The following is a 23,397-nucleotide window of genomic DNA, read 5'->3' as shown; positions in this document are numbered from 1 at the left end:
GTCTTCCTGTGCCTGTGCATTCCACTGTATGAAAAGAAAAGCAATAATTTTTGAGCTGCTTCTGCTGAGGAATTTTTGCAGGCTCAGAGGGATGGAGGCACTGGGGCAGTCGACGTGACATTGACCCCGAGGTAGAAAACAGCTCTGTCTCAAGCACTGCCCTTATCTCCTCTTCTGTTAGCTGGTTATCTGGAGCCTGCACCTTGCAACCTCAGGTGTATTGTCATCAATCATTTGCTATTTTCTTTTGCGTGCTGGTTCCTCTCTGCCCTTCCTTTGTTAATAACCCAGTTTGCCTATATCCATAAAAATATCTGATTGTGATACCATTTATCCAAAGCGCCATACATCCATCATGTACTTATGAGCGAGATAAACAAGGTCTCCTGGGAAATATGCCGCGAGAAATATATAGGATAAATAACTATATCAAATGTATGTCAGTGTGCAAAAGGGGAAAATCCATTCATTAAAACCCGGGTGGAACTGCAGTGTTTTATTGTACCCTCTAAGCTTTTAGTTTAACTAAGAAACATACATTTCTGCTGCTTATCTCATCTTGCACAACTCTCATGCTGCCCACTTCAGCAGGAGATATATTAGCTTCTTCAACTGCCATTGTAAATGTGTAATTGCTCATAATCTTTTCTCTTTTTTTTTTTTCCCCCAGACCTTACAGGCAGCTTCTTCCTTTTTTTTGACTTCAGCTGCTCCTGAATTTCAGCGTACCCGATATTTGAGCCCTGGGGGTAGTGGAGGACTGGAGTGGGAGGAGAGGGGCACTCTTCACATGCCTTTGGTGCTTAAAGGAAGCCCTTGGGTTTGTATTTCAGTGCCTTGGGTTGTGAGCAGAGTCATGAGAATGAACAACTGCAGGTAAAACATAGCTTTTTCTGCTCTTATTTGTATGTGTTTCCTAGTGGCATTTTATATGCAGTTGGATTTATTCTTTTTTGAGGTTCTCTAGCCTGTAATCTATCCTTCTAGAAACAGGTCTAAAAGCTGAGGATGCAGGTTCCCTTCCTGCAGGCCCCATCCCTCCCCACCCTCCAAGGCATCAGGTCTTTCTGTTCATTAATTTCTTCCCTCTGGTCACAAAAGAAGCATACTTGGCTTTCTGACTAAGGTAACTTTATACTCATTTGTTTGCAAGCATTTTCTTGAGTCCTAAGAAGTTGGTGTAAATGTAAGAACTACCTAAGAGCCAAACTGGTCCTTGGTATAAGAGCCTTGTCTCATGTTTCTACTTAAACTAATGGTTTTAAACTAAAAGAGCAGTGATTCAGACTTAGATATAAGGAAGAACTTTTTTACAGTGAGGGTGGTGTAACACTGGCACAGGTTGCCCAGAGAGGTGGTAGATGCCCCATCCCTGGAAACATCCAAGGCCAGCTCTGAGTAACCTGGTCTAGTTGAAGGTGGGATCATGGCAGAGGGATTGGACTAGATGACCTTTAAAGGCCTCCCTTCCAACCCAAACTATTTTATGATTCTGTGATTCTAAGCAGTTGGTATAAAGGTAAGAATCACCTATAAGTCAAACTGTTCCTTGGTATAAGAGACCTGTCTCATGTTTCCACATAACCTGGTAGCCCAATGCCAAACAGCATTGATCAAACCACGGATGGGAAAACCTGCTGAGATCCTACATTTCCTGTTCCTTTGAGAAGTCTAAATCACACCGATCTGTGGGTGCTTCATGCTGCTGCATTTTCCTAACATAGAAGACATCAGAATCAGGCCCTTGGGAGCAAATTCCTCTCTGGGTAAATATCACCTTCACCTGGAAAAGCAAAGTTGGCTAGAAAGCCACGGCTTTGCTATTCATCATAGGGATTTTTCACAGAACAAGTACATCTGAGGATTCAAGGCAACATGGTTTGTTGTTTTCAGCCCATGGTTTCATTTACAAGCAAAAGAGAAGTGATGGAAAATTGTCCTTTGGCAAACATGCCCACAAAAGAAAATATGGGGCCGGATCTTCAGGTACCATAAATCAGCCATGGTGAAGGAACAACACTGATTTACATCAGCTGAGCGTCAGCCTATAAATCCCCACTGACACGCTGTTGAAAAACAAGCATTTCCAAGCACCAGAGCTATACCTGAGCAATTTCTTTCACTAAACCATGATTCCTTTCTACTCCCTCTTTCCATTCATATGTATATAGAAAGGGCTGCTTTGTACTTTGAGGTTTTGGTGCTCTTGTTGTTGTTCATAATGCCTGATTCCTTCTCAGGGCTTTTTTTCCGTTCTTCCCTTGTAATGAAAAGCTCAGTAAAATGAAGTACCTTTCGCCTTCCACCCATCCCAGTTTTTTGTGGCAGTTCATTAAGAAGAGGGAGCTGCAGGCTCTCGCCCTGGTCTCTGGGCACAGTTCAATACCGTGTGCATTCTTGTGCTGAGATTTACGTCTCACATTCAAAAAACCTCCTTAAATCAAGCAGCCCGTTAGCATCTTCTCAGGCTCTGGGTGCCTGGGAGATAAAATGCCTGCGTGCTAATAGTCAATTCATCACTGATCTCACAGAAGAATAGGCTTTGCTTATGTGTGAACATCCTCTGCAGAATGGTTGTGTTTGAGCCTCTCCATTTATTACTTTATTTATTTATTTTAAATTCTTCGTCAGTTTGGGTTTACGTTTTGCAATGATGCTTTTTAGGCTTAAGCCTTCTCCACACAGAGCAGCATATGGCTTTGCTGCAAATGCAGCCCTGGCCAATATGCTGGACTTAAAAATCTGACAGTGCCAGCTTACAAAAGTTCCATGGTACATATGTCAATACCAGCTGCATAAAACTGCAAGGATTATGAGCTTCTTTTTGTATTTTGCAAAGGCAAATGTATAAACTTTCTGAGAGTCAAGCTTACTTATGTAAACACTTGCGGTAAATTTATTTCATGACATGTTGTAGCCCCACAGTCATCTAGCAGCAAAGCCACCTGTGTGAATTTTCCACCATCTCCTGTACTACAGCTGTGCTGCTGTGCACTGAGTGGGGCTCCCATCACAACTGGTGAGGCAAAACGTGTTCAGTCCACCAAAGCAGTTGGTCAGGTTTTGTACAGTGAATCCAGCACATCTGCATATGTATAGAAATGCAATACCAGCCAATTATTTGTCCTCAGGGTAATTCCATTGCATGCCTGGAGTATTTATAGCCCAGCACAGACTCCAAACCACTCTGGCCTGGGTACCTGTGGGCTTTCAGCAGGCTCTGCTCTGCAGGGGCCTCCCAGTGCAGGGCTGCCCACCATTCTGTGGGGCGGGGTTGGTGCACTGCCGGCTGCGCCGCGACGTGCCCGCCTGGCACGGGGACCAGCCTGACCAGCAGCTCCAGCGCCCATCTGTCACACCACCTGCAAACACATTGAAAAGAAAGGGAAAAACAAACAAACAAAAAGAAGTATTTAGTTCTGAAGTGCCACCTACAGCCACCTACCTTGGGTGGGAGCAGGGGAGGGAGATGGAGCAGAATGCCAACAACGCTTTGGGATTTCAGCTCTGGCTGTAACCCTTCTGGTTATGGACTCCCTGCTCCATCCCAGCAGTGCCCAGCACACGGACAGCTGTTGAGATAAAGGCCCTTTGAAGCCAGGGGAGATGAATCACCTCAAACACCAACAGCTGTTTCTTTTTCTTCTCTGCTCATTCAAAAGGCTGTGCCCTGGCTCTCCTTTCCCAAAGGGCACCTGACAGCTCTCTCTGCACTAACTTTGTCACCTCTGACCAAGGAAGAGGGACAAAAGTCCCCTTAATGTCATGGAGGTGTTGTGGAAAGTCTGCTTATCCTTTTGGAGATGGGTCATTTCAAGGCTTTTCCATCACAGTACAGACTGAGTTGTCAGGAGCGGTCGATACTATGGATTATGGCGGTGCTCCTGAATGATGGGAATGCTTGATGGCTGTCATTTACTGTCGTTTTTTATTTACTCCTCTGGCCTTCATGCCTGGCTTGGGCACTTTATTAATCCAGACAGCACAAATGGATGTGTGTGCTCTTACTTAGTGCTGGGTGTAAAGCTGGGCTTTCCATCTGCTGAAATGTTGTGCTTTAAAAAAACTGACTATGTTCTTAAATGAGTTTTGGAACTAAAAATTTGAAACTAAAAGTTGTGCATGAGTCAGAAGTGTGTCTGTCCCCGCTATTGCAAAAATCAGGGAGCACAAGGCTGGCCTATGCTCTGCTCTCCATGTGCTCTTTTGGGGGCAGGTCCTGAGCCTTCCATGCAAATTCCTTGGATTTGGAGGCAACTCAGAGAACCTGAGCTTTTTAAAGAAACCCACTTTGCAGTCACTGAAGCAAAGCTTTTGAATTCAGCTTCATGAACCATCTACCCAGCTCTGCTCAAACTCCTTAGCTCATCACAGCTTTGATTTTCCAGTGTGAGACCTCAGTGATGAGCACATGGTTGAAGGCCTCGAGCTCTGCCTGGTGGAACTGCTCTGAAGATGGATTTTTCTGCCAGCTTCATGTGCTGAGATTTGGATTTTTTTTGTCATCATGAATCAAGACAAAAATACCCAGAAAGAACTGCGACTTTTTTTGGAGATGAAAGAACATGTTCCAAGCTTGGCTTTTGTTGCCACCCATTTGATTTTTTAGGATAGTATATAAAGTGATAAAGGAAACATAAATAGAAGCCTGTCACTTTGGAAAAACAATTTTTTCACCCCAAAATAGATACTTCCCTCTAGTTAAAATGCATCTCAGGGAGTGGCAGGGGGGGAATCTGGTTATGTGGCAATTTTTTACTAAAACAGCATTTTTGGTGGCATGTTGTTTGAGCACCACTTCCCAGTTGTTTCACGTGACCCTTTCCCCCTCCCTTCTCTCCCTGACTTTCAAGGTTTGTGCTGTCATCCTTGTAGCAGACATCCTTAGTGGAATGCCACAAGCCCTCTGGAGGATCACCAGCCTAAGAATGTGACATGGCAGTCAGCAAGGACCAGGTGATGGTCTTGTTTACAGTAATGAGCTATGTCTGTAGAGCAACACAGGCAGAGCTCGCCCCTTGATGGGCAGTGGGGGCAGCTGGGTTTTACCAGGATGATGCCACCCAGCTCAGCTCTTTGCAACATCTCGGCAAATCTCCAGCTACTAAACACACCCTAATTTCCACCACTTTATTTATAGTAATTATAAAATCACAGAATAGTTTGGGTTGGAAGGGACCTTAAAGATCATCTCATTCCAACCCCCCTGCCATGGTCAGGGACACCTTCAACTAGACCAGGTTGCTCAAAGGCCCATCCAACACTTCCAGCGATGGGGCAGCCACAGCTTCTCTGGGCAACCTGTGCCAGGGCCTCACCACCCCCACAGTAAAGAATGTCTTCCTAATATCTAATCTAAACCTGCCCTCTGTCAGTTTAAAGCCATTTCCTGAGCTGCTAATTTCAATCTCTTGCAGGACTGCTCAGGATAGCCCAGCAACAAAAGTGATACGGAAGTGAAGGCTGGATTGATGCGTGGATGCAAAGAGCTGTTGGTTCATAGAATCATAATATGCTGAGTTAGAAGGGACCCACAAGGATCATCAAGTCCAGCTCTTAGCCTCACACAGGACCATCCCCAAGAGTCACACCATGTGCCTGAGAGTATCATCCAAATGCTTCTTGAATTCAGGCTTGATGCTGTGACCAGTTCTCTGGGGAGCCTTTTCCAGTGCCCAACCACCCTTCGGGTGAAGAACCTTTTTCTAATATCCAAGCTGTGGAGAGGGAAACCCAGTCTGTCGGCTACTTTTTGCCCTCCCCTGTTTGAGGTGCACAGCAGGGTCTTACCTCGGCGCTCAGTCTGCTCGCAGGCAGGGCCCCTGGACCCCGCATTACACTGGCAGGAGCAGGTGTCCCCCACCAAAATGGGTTCTCCATTGTTCTGGCACGGCCCACAGCGGCAGGCATTGAACTCCAACAAATATTCATCCAGAGCCCGTTTCAGGTTTTGCCGCTTGGTTTCCATGTCACCAAGGTTGCTTCTGCGGAGAATTTCGTGGATGGGCTGCAGCTGCATAGGATGGAGATGGATAGCATGGAAACAATTTCAGCTGGGCATCACTGAGACGCTGTGACATTGCTGGATAAACTCAGGACTCGGGAAAAACTCATTTGTCTTCCTCGACAGCTGCATGTACATCATGCAAATGTGTTGCTGCGACTGATGGGCCCCAGTGAGAAACCACCGTTCCAAAACCTTCCTCATCTTAGAGGTTTGTGTGGGATTGGCTTCTCTGGACATGCTTTGGAGTTTTAGTAGGGATTCAAATGATAAATTAAAACACCCCAGTAAGCCCATTTTTTGACTGATTTCTTAGTGCTGTCACAATATCTGAGATTCTTGCATGCTTTTTGCCTTTTTGAAGAAAATGTTTTGGTAAGAGCTTTGGACAGAGGGACTCATCAAAATTTATTGCCAGCCTACCACTTACAGTGTCCAGATTGTGAAATAACCAGTAAATGCTGAGAATGAAGAATATCGCCTATGTATTTTTTGTCCTTTGATGTAGTGAAATGTACTATCAAGATGTAGTGAAATAATACTGTAACCTACAGCTTTAAGAATATAACTTGCTCATCATATTTCCAGTAGCAAAATCAAGTTCCTGTATACCAGCAAAAACAGTCCAGTTTGGGCAGCTGTAATTATAACTTGCCCAACTGACTAGTAATATTCAAATGAATATTAAAGCTTAAAGCTCAGGACTGTCTGAGAACAGTTATTTATACTTGTCCATCCATGCATCTGTGCAAACACTGTGTCTAGGCCAGAAATTGGTGGAAACTATTCCTAAAGAAGAGCTGGGCATCATCTCATTGCACAAGGCATAGTGAGAGTGATTCATGGGGAGGATCAGGGTCAGCTGGGCTTTGGTAAGAGCTCTTAGGCAAATTTGCACAAGGCTGTTTAACAAACTGAGGGAACTGCAGATAAGAGCTGCTGCAGTGGACACCAGCTCTTATCGGCCGCTTCGGTTGCAGAGTGACTGCTCAGCTCTGGAGCAGCCAACAGAGAGGTCAGCACATGGTTTACTGGAAAAGTGCAATAAGTTTTGCCCAGGATTGATGGGAACTTGTGCAGAAAGGTGAATAACCTGCAGCTGGAACTGAAAGTGCTTCTACGCTATCAGAGCTTTCTGCCATCAGGGTGCTGCCCGGGAAGGCTTGCACAATCCTTCTTGCCCTGCCAGTAACACAGATCCATTTTCCCTTCTCCCACTCTCTGTCAGAGGTTTCAAATGTGCTTTCAAATGAAGACAAGAGAGATAGAAGCAGCTGCATGTCCCTGCCGTGATGGAGGTCCTTGCCCCACACCCCACAGCTGCTCTCCTGGAGGAGACAGTGATCTTGGCATCTTAGGATACATGTGGCACTGCTGACCACAGCTGAGGAGTTGAGGCCACCTCCTCATGTCTCTGCCATCTCTGTCCCTCAAGTATTTGTTTGTAGGGTTGCTGCTCCCTCTCCCTTTCCATCTCCTCTGCTTGCACCCATCTCCTCGTCTCAGAAACTATATTAGATGCTTCAGGGATCTTTCCATTTTATGGGGCTTCCAGTGAAACTAAAGGGAGAGTACAGCTTTGATGTTTTTTATGGCTACAGACCCTCTTTTTGGAGTGTGGAGAAAGACAGGACCCCCCTGGGAAAACAGCCAGGAGCCCCCTGCTCTGAGGACTCCTGAGGGGGGGTCTGTCTATGAAGAGCCTTTGCTGGAGGGTGTTTAAAACACCTTCCCCAGCCCCCTGCAAGTCGCCTGCTTATACAGGAGGGTGGACAGCGTCGGGGAGAATAATAGGGATGAATGCAACCACAATTCATTGTGAAGCTGTTTAGGAACACATCAAAAACTTAACTCTGCACTAATCCAGCATTAAGCTCCTTGTCCATCTCCCTGCGGATGCGGTCCGTGGGAGATGTACTCCCCATTGTGAAATGAATAAGAGGTTACCAGATCAGTGGCCCATTACATTTAATCTTGTTCTGTGATGGGATCACAATAAAAATACAAAATGATCTGCTCGACTACACTTTCATTCCTTTAGTGGCAGAGTTTCTTCAACTGCAGAAAAGCCTTACCTCAAAATCAATAACAGCAGGATTATATTTTAATGACCTTCCCCAGTGACGATACATATTGCCATCCCAACTGTTTAAGAGCCCTCCGCTGTAACTGGTATCTCCCCCTCTAATCCGAGGAATAATATCTTCCACAACTGCACTGTGGCTCTCACGATCTGAAAAGTTGAATTACACACATATTATTTAGTTACTGTTTCCACACATGCAGTAGAAGCTGCTTAATGGAGGTGAGATCAATCGTGCAGGGGGCTATCAGTGAGCTGCCTCCTGGAATCGATGGGAGCTCAGTGTTCCCTGCTTGTGGGGTGAGCCCTGCCACCTTATCACGAGGTAGTCAGTGACAAGATGAGCATCCCAATAAGCTGATAAGACCTGAAGAGCCTGCACACCTCCAGCCTTGGTTTCCAGTTAGGACATGGGCAATAGATCACACTGTCTACATCTCCTTAAGTAATGTACAAATTTGGGATTTCCTACCCCCTTTGAGTATTTTTCTTAGTCAATTTTGACTTTTTACTAGTTGCCATGTTGCTTTTGCCATGCATACCCAGTCTGTCATTGCTATAAGGACTGCAGCCTTCCAGCCACCCCACTGCCTCTGTTTATATGTGCTTCTAATCCAGGTATTGTTACATTCATTCCTGCTCTTTAAAGAGCAACCAGGAATCCTGGAGACCTGGACTCAAAGTTGCTGTGGTCCCACCATGTCTGACAGATGGCACCAGAGCTTTCTTTTTCATTCCTTGTGTGACCCTACTTGAATCTCCATGCCCAAGTGACCAGAAGAAGTGACACAGAAGATGCCTTAACAGACATCTGCCATGATATCATACCAGTTTTCAGAAATCCTTTCTTTTGGCAGTCAGAGTATGACACATATGCGTTCAGATCCAGTTTATTCTCACTGGCTGTAAGGCCAAGTGACAGGCCAATACAGGCCCCGATCTCCTCACCTGTGACAGCTGCAAAACAAAGGAAACAGGTAAATTCAGTGACTCATGCTGAGTGGAAGGATGTTAATTTTCCTACTTGTTTTCTTCTGTTACTGAAGAAAATACTCAGTTGCTTTCGTGGCCTGTATTTCAAAGTCAAGAGCTATTCTGGGCATAGGACAGTGAAGAAAATAGTATTTTTTATAAAAATTGTTTCTTAGAAAACATTAGAAGTAAATATCTTAACACAAGGCTTTGGGCATGTATGTCCTTGTTTGATCTATATATTTTAAACCAAACCATTATTTTTTTACAGGCTAACTCATAATTAGGGTAAAGCTGGGAACAGCAGCTGAAATCAATAGATCTTCACTAATTTTCCTAAACTCAGGATCTGACCCACCTGTTGGTGGCTTAAGTAGCAACTTGCAGGTTTGTGTGCTTACAGCTGCTAGAGCCTTCCTGGTGCTGGGCTGCTGCCACCAGCACTGCCACATACATCAAGAAAATATGTAACTGGAGAGCCATGAAGCGACTGCAGAGGGGAAGAAGGGAACTAATGAGATGGCTTCACCAAGGTAAGCAATGTGCCTATTTCATACAGCCAGGTTTTATTTAAGCACTTCAGTGTACTGCAAATAAAATAACTACTCTTTAGTAGTTAAAAAGTCCATTGATTTCTATAAGTATGAGTATTGTAAGTAATAGGTAACTTTTATATTGCTCTTTTTCGTCAAAGAACCTTACAATGTTTTACAAAGCAGCCTGGTGATCAGTACCATGGTATTGAAAGGGAAGCACAGAGGTCAGTGGGGTTTGTGCATCGTGACTTAACAGTCTGAAGATGGAATCTCCATTCGAGTCCCAGCCTGGAGCATTGTCTGCTGAACTACCTCACCCCAGCAGTTCAGTGGTTTGAGGTGGAAGGGAACTTTAAAGGTCAACATCCCCTGCATTGAGCAGGGACACATTCAACTAGAGCAGGTTGCTCAGAGCCCCATACAACTTGACCTTGGATGTTTCCAGGGAGGGGGTATGCACAGAGTAAATTAGAAAGAGTCTTAATATATTCTGATTAATTAAAAATGCAGCAGTAAATCTTATCACTTGAGCACGTTTAACTATCGCACCACCTCTCTGGGCAACTTGTGCCAGTGCCTCACTACCCTCATTGTAAAAATATTTCTTCTTTAATCTAAATTGACCTTCTCTTAGTTTAAAACCATCATCCCTTGTTTTATCACAACAAGCCCTGACAAAAAGTTTGTCCTCATCTTTCTTATAGGCCCCTTTTAAGTGCTGGAAGGCCACAATTATGACACCTGAAGCCTTCTCCAGACTGAATGACCGAAATTCTCTCAGCCTTTCCTCATAGGAGAGGTGCTCCATCCCTCTAGTCATCTCTGTTGGCCTCCTCTGGACTCGCTCTGACATTTCCATGTCTTTCCTGTGCTGGGAACCCCAGAGCTGAGTACAGCACCTGAGAGGCAGAATCCCCTCCCTCAACCTGCTGCCCACACTGCTTTTGGTGCAGCCTGGGACACCACTGGCTTTCTAGGCTGTGAGCACACATTGCTGGCTCATGTCCAGCCTCCAGCCTCTCGTCCATGAGAAAGGGGCTACAGGTCCCAGATTCAAACTGGTGACAGCTAAAGCATTCTCAAGACTTCAGTGGGAATTGCATCCCATTGCAAAACTGGGCCCTTGAGAAAGATTAAATGTGTGGCACTCAATTACTTGTACTAAACTGTTCAACAGTTGTAAACACAGTGGGTAAAGTTCATTCACCCAAAGCAATGTGAGTGATTGCTTATATTGGTGTTGGAGTGCCATAAAATTAAACTTGAGGAACACCCTGATTAATTGATTTGCCATGGCTCCCATTGAGTAATTATGTTCAGCGAGGGTCTGTCAATACAATTTGCTATTGGTTGCAGCAAGATCAGGTCCTGATAAATGAAAAGTGGTTATCATTGCAAAAGGGTGGTCATAGTAAATATTGGCACTTGAGGGGGGAGTCCTGATAGGTTTTTTATATGATATAATTTGTGATAGTTGAATGTGCTCAAGTGATAAGATTTACTGCTGCATTTTGAATTAATCAGAATATATGAAGACTCTTTCTAATTTACTCTGTGCATAATGTTTCTCCCATAAATGTTCTTGTAATATGTGAACACATTATACTGTTTTCTGCTAAATAATAGAACCATAACAATCTATTTTAAAAACAAGTAATGAAAAATATTGATGGCAGAGCAACAAGGGACCTCTTTCTGACATATGTATTTATTTCATTCATGACCACATCCATATAAGCCCTTGCAGCCTGAAAGCTAGAAATGGGTCTGGCAGCAAAGCTGCAGTCCTGAGCTCTGCAGTGTGGTCTATTCCTGAGTATCTAAACAGAGAAGGTGATTTAATTTTCAAAATTCAGGTTGCCTGAATGCCTAAAGTCCATCTCATGTCTGTGCTGAGCTAAATGCTCAGTGGCCACCTAAAGCTGTCTCTCATTTAAGGAGGACTCAGCCAAGGGGTCTTTTTCCTGGGCATGTGTTTTAGTCGCTGGTCTATGAAAAAAGGAATATTCTCTCTTGCAGAGCATTTAACACACAGCCTTGTGAGCTAGGTGGGCTCTCAGGGTGTAGTGGTTGTTCTAAAGCAGGTGCCATGTTCCTCAGCCCTGTGGGGACTCAGTGATACATCTCCAGGCATCTGCAGATTCATGCTCATCTTATGAAGCTCTAATTTTAAGATTTGAGCACTTATATCCTGATCCTGACCATTCCTCAGGGAAGGAAGATAATCCTCTTGCAAACACAGCCTTCAAGCATGGCTGTGATCAACATTAGAAAAATCAGGGATTTTTTTACTAAATGCTTTTAGACTGTGGCATATCAGACACTTGCAGGTGGGTCCTTCTGGGTCAGCGTTGTGTGACATAGAGCTCTGCTGACTTGGTAAATGTGGACTCACTAGCACAGCCTGGATTAGATGAAAAATACACAGTGGTGCTGCATTAGAATGAAAATTACATCCCTACTGGGCACATTTTTGTCTTTTGCTGAACTTCAACATCCTTCTTTCCCAAGATAAAGCATCTTGTAGCAATAAATCTCCCCCTTATATACACAGCAAGCACAAGATAAAGCAAAATAACAGCCTCCCTCCACATGCTTTTGATTCACTCTTCCTTTGAAATTGGCAGTCTGCTTCCTGAAGACTTGCTTGCCAAGACCTTGTTCACTTCTGTATCACTCACTCTTCAAAATGAAGAAACGATTTGAAGAAGCATCACATTTCCAAACATTAGAGGTTTGGGAACTTGATGAAAATTCTCTGAATTGGTGATTTCTTGTAGAATTGGCATGATTAACACTCAATATGGAGTGCATAGTTATCCTAGTGCTGCTGGTACCAAACCATTTCAGACCAGAGGCAGAATTTGGGGCAGAACCACGGAAATTATCGGAATTAATGGAATTACAGCAATTTGCACTGACTGCAACAATTTGCACATGTTGTCCAAGATCACAGTTTCCTTCTGCATGTCCAGGCATGTCCAGCCTGGAGTTACCAAGGCAGTTACCTGGGTACCCTCTGCAGAGTGGTGTGATGGTCCATAGGGAAAGTGGGATCTATTGCATTGTTGACACCTTTACAAAAAGTTGGCAATCTGGTTAGTGTACTAAAGTACCATATTATTATTCTGCATCTTACGTTTTTTATGAGAAAAAATGTTATGCTTTGGTTCACCAGTAATGGCTGTTCTTGCATTCTAGATATCTATAGTAGGTATTTTATCTAATTGAGATTCAAAGGTGTGGCTCTCCAGCCTCATCCACTCTAATTTGTTGAGAATTGGAGCTAACAGAGGTCTGTTAGTCTTCAGATATGACACTGAACAGAGTAAAGTGGTAGAGGTATTGCCAAGTACAGTGTGCTATTTCCATTTACAGAAAATTGCAGCCTTCACTATGAACAGGCTAAAAAGTGAGTGGGCTGGCTTGCTGTACTCTGGATGAGTTTACAAACCTTGAGCGTTCATGAGAATGGCCAGAACAAAGACTATAAGAAATAGGAGAAGATTGGCAAGTGACACTGAAAAAATGGAGAAGATAATGCTCAGGTTCCTTCTTAAACTACCAAAACCTCACCCAGATACTTCTGACATTAGACTGGGAAGCACATTTTGTGACGCTCAAGCTAATCCCCTGCCATGTGGCCAGTAGTGCATCCATCTTGTGAATGTGTGGATACCCCTATGTCATCCCCCCCATGCATTTTTGGGCTTGTGATGAGTATGTGTCTATCATGTGCTGGGATGGGCCAGACAGCTCAGCAAAGACGTGCTGATGAGCACCCACCCTCCCAGGGTCCAGGGAGGAGATGGCTGTGGAGATCCACCCCTCGGTCACCAGGTTGGAAAGAGCTGGTTTAGAGTAGAAAGTTGTAAACAGAGAATAGCTTCTCATTTTCTAACCTTTTCTTCGCATTTCCTCCTTATTAATGACGAGGATGTACTCAAAGATGCCTCCCATGGTACCAGATGTCATGAAATGGGTGCCATAGTCATTGATGAATTTGGCATACATGCCATAGTTGTAGGTGTCTGGAAGCTCCTGCAGGGAGAGCAGTACATCTTCATGCAAAACAATGTTGTCCCTTCTCATCTTGAAACGGGCTGTCTGCACCTTTGTCACAGCTCTAATGAATGTAAGGTCCTGCAGGTAAAGAAAAAAGAAGCTGCAGTCAACATTCATTTAAAAAAATAAATTTCTCGTCTTTAGGCTTGCAGAGGAAAGCCTGAGTCTCTGACTGTCAGTGTATATTGAAGGCATGAAAACAAGCCCAGGTTTAAATGAAAGAAATTGTAATTCATTTTCTAGAGTATTTTTCTTATGTGCTGTGGAGGTGGAGGACAAAGCTGTGGTGTTGGATGCTACGAGGTTTTTTACTGATGTGTGAGGCTCAACTTGGTTTTCCTCCATTCTCTGTTTCTGCTATTTCTTTTTCTGGTTTCTTTTCCATAGTGTTTTTTCCCTTTTGCTTTTTTCACAACCTCAATCAGTGATACAGGACAAGGGTCAAGGCAAGGCAAGCCCAGCCCAGCCCAACTGTGGGGAAATACCCTGGCCAGGAAGATGCTAATGGGGGAGGATTTCCTGGATATACCAGCAGATCCACAACTCCACCTCTAGATTAGCCATTGCCTCGGACAAGGCTCCAGTACAACCAGAACAGCCCTTTAAATGATTCCTCCAGTAACTGATCATCATTTAGCTACAAACATTGTGTGAGTCTGGACAAGGGCACAGTAAATACTATAATGGTGCTCATTTCAAACAGCTTTTAAGGGCATTTTAACTCAGAACACCATCAAAGTAACTCTTCTTTATTGTTTTCTGTCAGCAGCCACAAGAGAAGTGGAGATGGGGCACGGTAAATGCGGGAAATACCAGCACTCATGTTATTAGATTGGAAAGAGGTCATCACAGCTAGTCCATGATGTAAGCCCGCTGTGAGAAGTACACCCTATTACCAGGTACTATTTTTTTCAGCACGGTATTTTAACCTCCCATAAAAAGTAGCATATTTCCCCATCATAAGGCAGCTTGTATTAATTTGAACAAGATATATTTGCTACTGGAGACCATTCCCTGAGGACTATTGTTTGGATCAGCATCTTGATATTTCCTCCTCCCTCATCGTCACTTTTAAGCATTTTTTTATTTATGTGCTTAATGTAGCCATGAAACAGAATGGGGTGAGATGACATGTGTTGTGGCACTTCGTAATTCAATTTTATTCCCACTCCCTGTTTGCTAAAACATACAAAGAACAGCAAACAGGATTACTGACGATCATACATTTGCAATTACATGAACAAATTAAGGTACAATTACTGTGTTAAAAAATGCAATTGAGAGAATAAACTGACATAAGTTACAGCCAGACCATGTGATGCACAGATGATACGACTGGAGCATATGTATCACTGATTTGGTTGGGGTTTTTTACCTTTGCAGCGTATTCTGTGAAATTCTTCAGGGATCCTTTGCCACCTGATAAAGTGAGGCCCAGGTTTACCAGTATATCTGAACCTGCAGGCCCAATTCCAATGGTAAAGCCCATTGTTTTGGATTTATCACTTTTAAGGGCATCAAGCAGATCCTTTGAATCGTCGTAAAACTCAAAAGTGAATCCAGAATCAGCATGAGCCTAAAATGAAAGGAGCAGACATTAATTTTTTCAGGTACTTCTCTTCCTTTTTAATCTTCATTTCTTCAAGGAGCTGATAGTGCCTCTACTTGAAGCCCGTGATGCTCCTGACAGCACCGGCATTGACTTCAGTGAATGTGGAATAAGGAATTAAGTCACATGACATTTCATTTGGAAATATGTGAGAAATATGGATAAAGCCAAGCATTTTGCTTCATCCATCTCCAAGCAGGGGAGAGGTTTGTGTTTAGCTACTCAAAGCCAGAACTGGTAATGTTACCTGTTAAGATAGCTTGACACTTCCCATTATAAAACCTTCCTTCCAGTTCCTTAGAGCTCTGCCAAATCCTAAGGATTTGGACTGATTTTTTTTTTTTTCTCTTCAGCCTGCTTCTGAATGAATTTATTTAGGAAAAAAAATTCAACAGCCATTTATGGTGGCAAGACCAGAAAACAAACATTGTTTTGCCTCTGTTTTAGAGAAGTGACCTTTTTCTTGACAGCTTTACCTTGCTGGTGTGTGGAATTGAGCAGTCTTGCTGAATCTGGGCTGTACTATTTACCAGCTCTGTAAAAAGCCAGCCCCAGTGTTCAAACTGGGGACTAAGGGGCACAGGGGACTCTGCCTGCTAGGAGGACATGAAAGATGCTTGCATTGAGTCTGTGGCCTTAATATTTCCTAGGAATAATGTGTTTTCAGTTGTTCATGTCAAAAAGCATGATGGATGTTTCACAGTGTGGCGAAGGCACCCACTGACGATGTGGGAGACCCAGGCTGAACCCCTGCTCTACTAAGATCAGTCTCCAACATCATATGTGACCTCATGGACTATAGGTATTGTGATACACGGTGATAGGTTTCAGGATCCCCGTCTCTCTCAGAATTTGGATTTATGGCCTTTGTAGCCATGCCATAGACTTAAAATGCTTTCAAAGATTGAAGCAGCAGCATCGTTACAGTTTTACACGTGGCCACCTGCATCCCTAGAGAGGTGAGGGGCTTGTGCAAGCTCTACAGCTCATTAATAGCAGAATTTAGAGAAAACCCATTTCTCTTAGCTCTGACTAGGCCAGAGTAAGCAGTGGCAATGCCTGGGTGATAAAGCACGTTAGTTCCTTGATGTGCCATAAAACAGCATTTATATCATCGATTGCCTGTTTTCTCGGTGACTGCTGGGGAAAGGTAACTTGAAAGACAACCTGTAGTGAATGATAAAATGTATTTGATATCTGTAGGAAGTTTGGCTTTTTACTGGGAAATCACTGCTAAATTTGACCACTCAAAGCACTTACTAGGAATTGGTATATGTGAAAGTTGTAAGGTTTGCGGAAATATTTCTCGTCATCCCCGTAGTACAGACGTTCGCAGGCAGCATCGTACTTCAGCTCCCGCCACTCTCCGTTGTAAACATACTCACAGTGGCCTCCAAAAAACTCAGGATCGTATACAAACTGTCTCTCTTCCTGTGTTAGGATATCGTATCTTGGAAAGAAATAGCATTCAGAAAGTTATCCATCATTCCCGTTTTATTCCCTCAACAGTCTCTGCCACAGGCTCTCCTGACACTACAGGTTATCTAGCCTCAAGTTTCCTGAGGAATTTAAATAGAACTTAAAATTGGGTTGGGTTTGCTCTCTTGTTGCTATCTCCTTCCCAAAGCTAACAGACATTACAGACAAACAACCATTTTAATTCCAAAGCATTAGTTTGGACTCATATGCTAGAAATGGAAGAAATCGGTTAAGTTGTTCAGCCCCTCCCAGCATATACAGTTATGAAAGTCCCACAGTCCTGGAATTCCTTCAGGTCTCCCTTTAGCCTAATGTATCTCACTGTCACAAAGTGCTTCCTGGCATTTCATATAATTATTTTCTATCTTAATTTCATCTCTTTCATTTTAATAATGGTCCCATTTCTCAGGGCAGTTAACACCCTCCCTAGACATGCAGTCAGCTTGTGCTTTGCCAAATCTCTCACTTATTATTTCCTTGTTCCTCCTTCTTCCCTCTCTCCAGCCCTCACATCTGCTGCCCTCTGAAATCCCTCCCATTACTTAGCATTCTCTGTAATCCCATGGCCTGAAATGAAAGTGTTATTCAAACTAGACAGCAGCATTTCTCTTCACAACAGGGAATCACCTTTAAGACTAACATAGTAAACCCCATTGGTTTTGTATGTTCTACAGGAGAAGCACATCAGAGAGCAGAATTAAATATGTTTCTCAGTGAAAATTAATACATGTCTTGAAAAACTTTTGATGGACTCTCCCAGGCCCTGGGCCAGGGACACGTTTATCTCATGGACTCCAGAGAGCATTGGATAGAGCTGATGGGAAGGTTATCTAATGGCTGACTTCAATCTCATACCTTAGTCCATGTTCATAGAATCCTAGAATGGATTCTATGGGTTGGAAGGGACCTTAAAGATCACCTCATTCCAACCTCCCTTCCATGGGCAGGGACATGTTTTCATAGTGAAACTGCAGCATCTTCGTTAAAACACAAGATTTACAACAAGATTATCACAATGCACAATTTACCTTTCAAGCTGTACCGAATTTCTCTTCTGTCCATATCACCCAATCAAAATTTGAAGTAGGGAAACATTTTTTCTTGGATAGGAGTATTTACTCTGCATATACTCATGTGGAGTTCAACCTTCCTGCCTTGAATCTGTACTCTGAAGTCCTAAATCCTGGAGTTAAATCTCCTTCAGGATGAATGCCACCAGGCTGCTGCATTTCCAAAGTCTGCTGTTTGCTTTAATATATTACTTTTATCAACTGGGGAAAGCTGTGAGATAACTGGGATATATTTTTACAGGAGTAAAAAGAGGGCATCACAAGTACAGTGTGGCTGGGAGAGGCCAAGGTCAGATAGTAAATCTGAGAGAGGATTTGAAATAAAAGCTGGGATGAACCCTCTTGCCTCCCTCATTGCTACCCGTGGTTGCATGGGACAGCACCCTGTCAGTTCATGGACCACTGCTATTACTAAGGAAGAGCAATATAAGGATCCAGTTTTGATTGTGAGAGTAGAAGCTATTGATTAATTACTCACCCTTGGACTGCTTTTATAGACCCCGGGACTGGGAACAGGTCTTTACAAGGGCTTTCAGTATCTTCATCCTCACAGTTCTCCTCATCAGACCCATCTCTGCAGTCTCTCTCTCCGTTGCACACAAGGTGACGTTTAATACAGCGACCTAAAGTGCACAGATGCAGGCGACAGCTTATCCGCCCTTCTGAAACACTTGCTGGCAGCTTGCACTGCTTGGACTCTTTTTCACCCATATCTCAGGGCCACAGGAAGTCATGCTGGGTGTTAAACACAGTGCTCTTCCAGTGGGAATGTGCTTTTCCAAGCTCCTTGCAGGAAGTTTCCCTTTGCGACCCAAGTGAGCACAGCTCTGAGTTCAAGCTGGCCACTCCCATGGGGTGGGAATCGAGGTGAGGTTGCCTCACTGCCCTGACTGTATTATCTAAAATTATGGTCTTGGAAAGTTGCTATAGGAATAGCTTCTCCACTTGGCTTAAGGAAGTCAACTCCATCTTTATAAAGTGCAATTTTGCCTCTTCCCATTGCAGGAGGTATTTGGGGGATTTATTGCAATAGAGTGCAAGAATGGATGTTTGTGGGAAGGGCAACTTGGAAGAGCTTTTGCCTCTGGGAGTGAGGAGAAAGCCTTGACATGACAATCATGGCAGAAGGGATCTGGCACTGCTGCACTTGTCCCAGTGGAAGGACAGTGACCTACTCCAGCTGCTGAGCTAGTTGCAGAGCTAATGTGTGGTTCTAAATTTTAATAGAGTTTTCATTAGATGCTCAAGATGGAAGTTTGAGCCATTTGTTTAGAAACAAAAAATCTGTCAAGGCTAGTCAAACTCTCAGAGAACAGCCGTATTATATCCCAGTCCTCAGAGCTGAGGATGGCTAAAAATAAATAAATCACCCCAACAGATTGCTAGTTGGATTGATGATTGAACTGTGTCTCTAGTGGGGGAAAAAGCAGTGTGTTGTGAGAGCGTTGTGCCCATGGAGGGGAGTGTGAGTGTGTAGCACAGCAGTTGGAGCAGAGTATTTCTACTCTCTTTGTTTTACTGAAAAATTAACATTTTCTGTGTCACACAGCCTTCTTTCTATCTAAATCTGAGCGTAATGTGGATGCATTTCTGTAAAAGGGGGGGGGGGGGGGAAAAAAAGAGGGGAAATTTCCTGCTTCCCCTTGCACTGGTTCACCGTCCTGCCACCTGGTTGACAGGGGATTGATATCACCCCAGGGCTGCCCAACCAGGAAAGAAACCACTTTGGCAGGAGTTTGTGCCTGATTCACTCACCTGTTTCCTCGCACTGAAAGTCCTTCCCACAGCTGGGGAGTTCAGTACACGTGGTCTCAGCATGACAAGTTTGCTCATCCCAGAGGTGCCCTGCACATCTCCTCCCTGCAAACCTTGCCGGCTGCACCAGCCTCCGGTACCGGTGCTACAGCACACAACAGAGACAACCACTTGTATCCCCCACAGACATCACCTCCGTGGGCTATAAAGCAATCAAAACTATCATTTTTATCTATATTCCTTTTTTTTTTTAATATGGCCCAAAGACTTTGTATGTGGTGAATGGAGAGGGAGCGTCAGCAGAGAGGTGGGAAGTTGATAGGTGGGAATTTAGAGGAGGTTGGAAGGAATGTTTTTGAAATATCTCTTCTCTGTTTTATACCTTGGAAATAATATGGCATTTTTCCAGTTACACGGGCTTTGTCCTGGAATGTAACAGGCTGTGTTAGATGGACACAGACACTAATTACAACACTGATCCTGCGACATTTCTGATGGATTATTAATGAGAATTGCTGCTCTTTAAACTAGGAAGGGGAAAAAAAAACGGAAAGGGAGAAGAGCCAAATAATTTACTGATTATAACCACAGGAATGAAAAAAGCAGGGATAACATAAACTCAGTAGAAAGCAAAATTAGATATTTAAAAATAAATTCTAAAATTATGATGACATATGTGAAATGATATAAAAATTAAGAACAGGAGCAGATGAATGAAGGCTGCTTCTAATTTCTTTTCATTGGAATATTTGCATTAAGAATCAGGGGATACTTAATTAAATCTGAGATAAAAAGGGAAGAAGGTCTTGGGCAAGTATTCTGGCCTGATTCTTCCACCATTTGCCTTGATTTTCCTCTTCCTGTTCTGCTGCCTCAAATTTATTCCCCAGTTTACACCAGGGTAAGTAAGAACCTCTCAAGTAGAGGAGCATCTCCATCATATTTGGATGGGTTTACTGAATGCTTTGGAATGATGAATATGTATAATATATATAATTAATGTGTGTACATCCTCATCACAGACACATCTGAAGATAAATGAATACATTATAGTGGATCCTTACTTTTTTCTCTTGACAAGGAAAGCAATCAGTCCATCCTGACCACTGGCTCAGCTGACAGTCGACAGGAGCTGGAGAATTAACATCTCTGCTGCTTCTTCTAAGGGGGGAGAGAGAGCGCAGTCTAAGGTCTTTGAAGTTGTGTTCTAAGGAGGGCTGGAGGCTAGAAGAGGGGAAATGGTCTCTGTGTGTGTTTTTCCACCAGGAACCTATGTTGTAGGATGTGGGAAGCATCCCTTAGGAGAGGCGACTGTATTACAACCCGAGATGTCCCACCCGGGTATTCACCATCAGCATTGAACAGGGGCCACAGGTGCAGTGCTTGAGGATTTTGTCTTGGATTTCCTGCTTTCCCAAGAGATTCTAGCCCTTTCCAATAGGTAGATTTAAAATTATGATTAAATATATGTACATAATATATATTTAAGAGCAAACACACTGAGTAAACAGAACGGATGTCACAAAGAGACAGGTTTTAAAGAAAAGATTATTTTTTGGCTTTCTCTTCAAAAGCACATCACAATTTCCAGGAGTAGGGATGTTTTGAAATCTATTGATTTCACTATTTTTACACCAGTGTGAACTCATGGTCAGTAGTTTTCCTGCTACGTATGAAGTCAGGGTCTGTTTCCCAGGGGCTTTGTGGAGTGGTGGGAATGGCTACACCAACAGTGCTGAGAAAATAATGAACAAAGGATGTTGATGAAAAATTTGTTCATTGTCTATTTCTAAAACAAAATACATAAATTCCGAGAAGAAGAAAATAACTAAAGGAAGACTACAAAGGCAGAAAATGGCAAAGGTATTGTATCTTCCTGGCTGTTGAATCAGCCTCTGCACATACACTGAATATCACTATATTACTTCTCTTTCCTCCCAGCCCAGTCATTACAATCTCTCTTTCTGTCCTAACTCCTACAACCTTTATTTGTATGATGCATTTCTTTGTCTTGAGGAGCAATCTGTGGAGTGCTAATGCAACTCTGTGTTTGCCATAGCTTTCAAAGCATTTTAAGGAGTTATTCCAAGTCAAAACATCATTATTAGTAGTATTATTTTGGTGACTAACTAATGAGCAGCCTGTTTTACTTACAAGACTGCAGTCCAAAGAGAAATATTGATAATTAGCAGAGGTATGGAGCACATTGGGGATTCATCAGAGGCTGTAGAAGAGAGACTTACTATATGAAAGCCACAACAGCTCAGCAAGGGAGTCTGTGGATGCAGATCATTGTGTGAGATAAAAACCCACTGTGTCTCCAGGAAATCAACAGCAACCTGCAGACAAATGGAGCTGGAGGACACATATGTATTGATGCCTTCTTGCTCTGACAGGAGGATTTGTGGGCTGTATCCTTCAGCATTTCTCAAAGTACTTAATTGGCTCACCTTTGATTGGATTTTACATTTACCTCTTCATTATTCTGCCTTGTTTGATAAGTTCATCAAACATCAAAAATCTTGTCTTTGTTCATTTTCAAAAGGGATTATCGGAATAAGCCTTCATAATTAAGTGTATCACTACCACACTTTTTTTCCTTTCCGCCTTCTCCTTGTCTCCATGTTCCAATTATCACTGATACCTTTTTTTGATCCTTCTAAATCATATTTGCCTTTACAACAAGCCTGAAATTAATAGCTGTAGAAAAAAAAATCCAACCATTTTCCTATCATGACACTATAGCTTTAGAAAAAAAGTAACTTGTTTATTCCTTTCCTTCAAAGACCAAGTGACACTCAAATAGGTTAATAATATTGTTCACAGAAAAAAATTGAGGTGTGAGGATCTGGCTTGGATTGAAAATTGGGTTATTCACATGCACTTGTTAACTTCACATTGTCAAATGTAAAATAATTATAATGAAAAAGAATATGAAAAATATTAACTCATAAATCATCCCGTAAAGAGAATTCATTTGAAGTGCCCAAACCCAGTATGCTAATTTCAGTAAGGAAGTTTAGGAAGGCTTAATAGTCATCAGTAAAAGAAAAACCATTGTGCAAACAGTTTCTTCAAGAAGGAATTATGATCCTGAGCTTGGGCTTTGGACAACTGCCAATAATTTTTTTTTTCCTGGTAGCTGTTTACAGAGAGCATGGTGTGCACGTGCCTCAAGTCGGGACAAAATCGATGGGCTGACTGACATGCTGGTAATTTCTATATGTAAAGTTGGAGAGGGAACAGACTTACCTTTGGGTAGGCAATGCCTCGGGCTCCTCGCACACCATTGCCGTGGCCTGGCGTGCCATTAAAACCAGGGGGCATATAGACAGGATCAAAAGAGAGAGCTGACACTGGCTCCACCACATTGTTTTCCCATATGTAAATGTTTGCTATAGATCAGCTGCAAACAAAAGCTTTAAGTTTCAGGACTGCTGGAAGAAGCACAGAGCCCACCGGCCTCCAAAACACTGAGGTAAATCATTGACAACAGCACAGATAGAATCACAAAGAATCAGGACACATCCCAGAGGCCTTTGCCCTTTTGGAAACAAATTCCCAGTTTTCTGGCAAGGAAATATATTAAACTGTGCAACTGTTTCCACCTTAAAGTCAATCAAATCCTATTGCAGCAGTGTGTTTCTTGTCGAGCCTGCTCCATCCTTTTAATTTGAAGGAGGAGGAAACTCATTTTGTTTCCCACAGTGACTTCACTGTAATTTTGGTGTGTCTGGTTGCTGACCAGGGAAAAGCTTCCCAGTACAGCAAATTGAAGATTAGCACAAAATTGTGTTATGAGGAACATGTACCTTCCAGATATG

General features: G+C 43.1%; 1 protein-coding gene across 2 annotated transcripts; it reads right to left on the bottom strand.

Annotated features, from left to right (window-relative positions):
- C8A (complement C8 alpha chain) lies at positions 1-22,946 on the bottom strand. Of its 2 annotated transcripts, XM_039380576.1 has the most exons (12): positions 22,826-22,946; positions 20,638-20,734; positions 19,574-19,718; positions 18,297-18,441; positions 16,530-16,719; positions 15,036-15,236; positions 13,498-13,738; positions 8,916-9,044; positions 8,080-8,237; positions 5,791-6,013; positions 3,201-3,362; positions 1-24 (listed from the first exon to the last, which is right to left on the bottom strand). In XM_039380576.1, exons 1-11 carry the CDS (start codon positions 22,942-22,944, stop codon positions 3,211-3,213), a joined length of 1,800 nt encoding a protein of 599 aa, XP_039236510.1. In that variant the 5' UTR covers positions 22,945-22,946; the 3' UTR covers positions 1-24; positions 3,201-3,210. The 2 variants fall into 2 exon arrangements, with proteins under 2 accessions (XP_039236510.1, XP_027604645.1); XM_027748844.2 differs by lacking the exon at positions 1-24 and having other exon boundaries at positions 2,870-3,362.
- Positions 22,947-23,397: the final 451 nt, after the last annotated feature.

This window comes from Pipra filicauda, unplaced genomic scaffold (genome assembly GCF_003945595.2).
Source record: "Pipra filicauda isolate LSUMZ 115617 unplaced genomic scaffold, ASM394559v2 scaffold19_size4547281_pilon, whole genome shotgun sequence".
Classification (NCBI taxonomy): domain Eukaryota; kingdom Metazoa; phylum Chordata; class Aves; order Passeriformes; family Pipridae; genus Pipra; species Pipra filicauda.
This window is presented reverse-complemented; position numbering and strand designations above follow the sequence as displayed.

Bases quoted from the DNA above. Each gene is read 5' to 3' on its own strand.
- C8A (XM_039380576.1), bottom strand. From the start codon at position 22,944: ATGTGGTGGAGCCAGTGTCAGCTCTCTCTTTTGATCCTGTCTATATGC. The intron at 18,442-19,573 runs GTGAGTGAATCA...TGTGCACTTTAG, and splicing joins CTTTCAGTGCGAGGAAACAG to GTCGCTGTATTAAACGTCAC. The intron at 13,739-15,035 runs GTAAAAAACCCC...CTTTACCTGCAG, and splicing joins TCACAGAATACGCTGCAAAG to GACCTTACATTCATTAGAGC.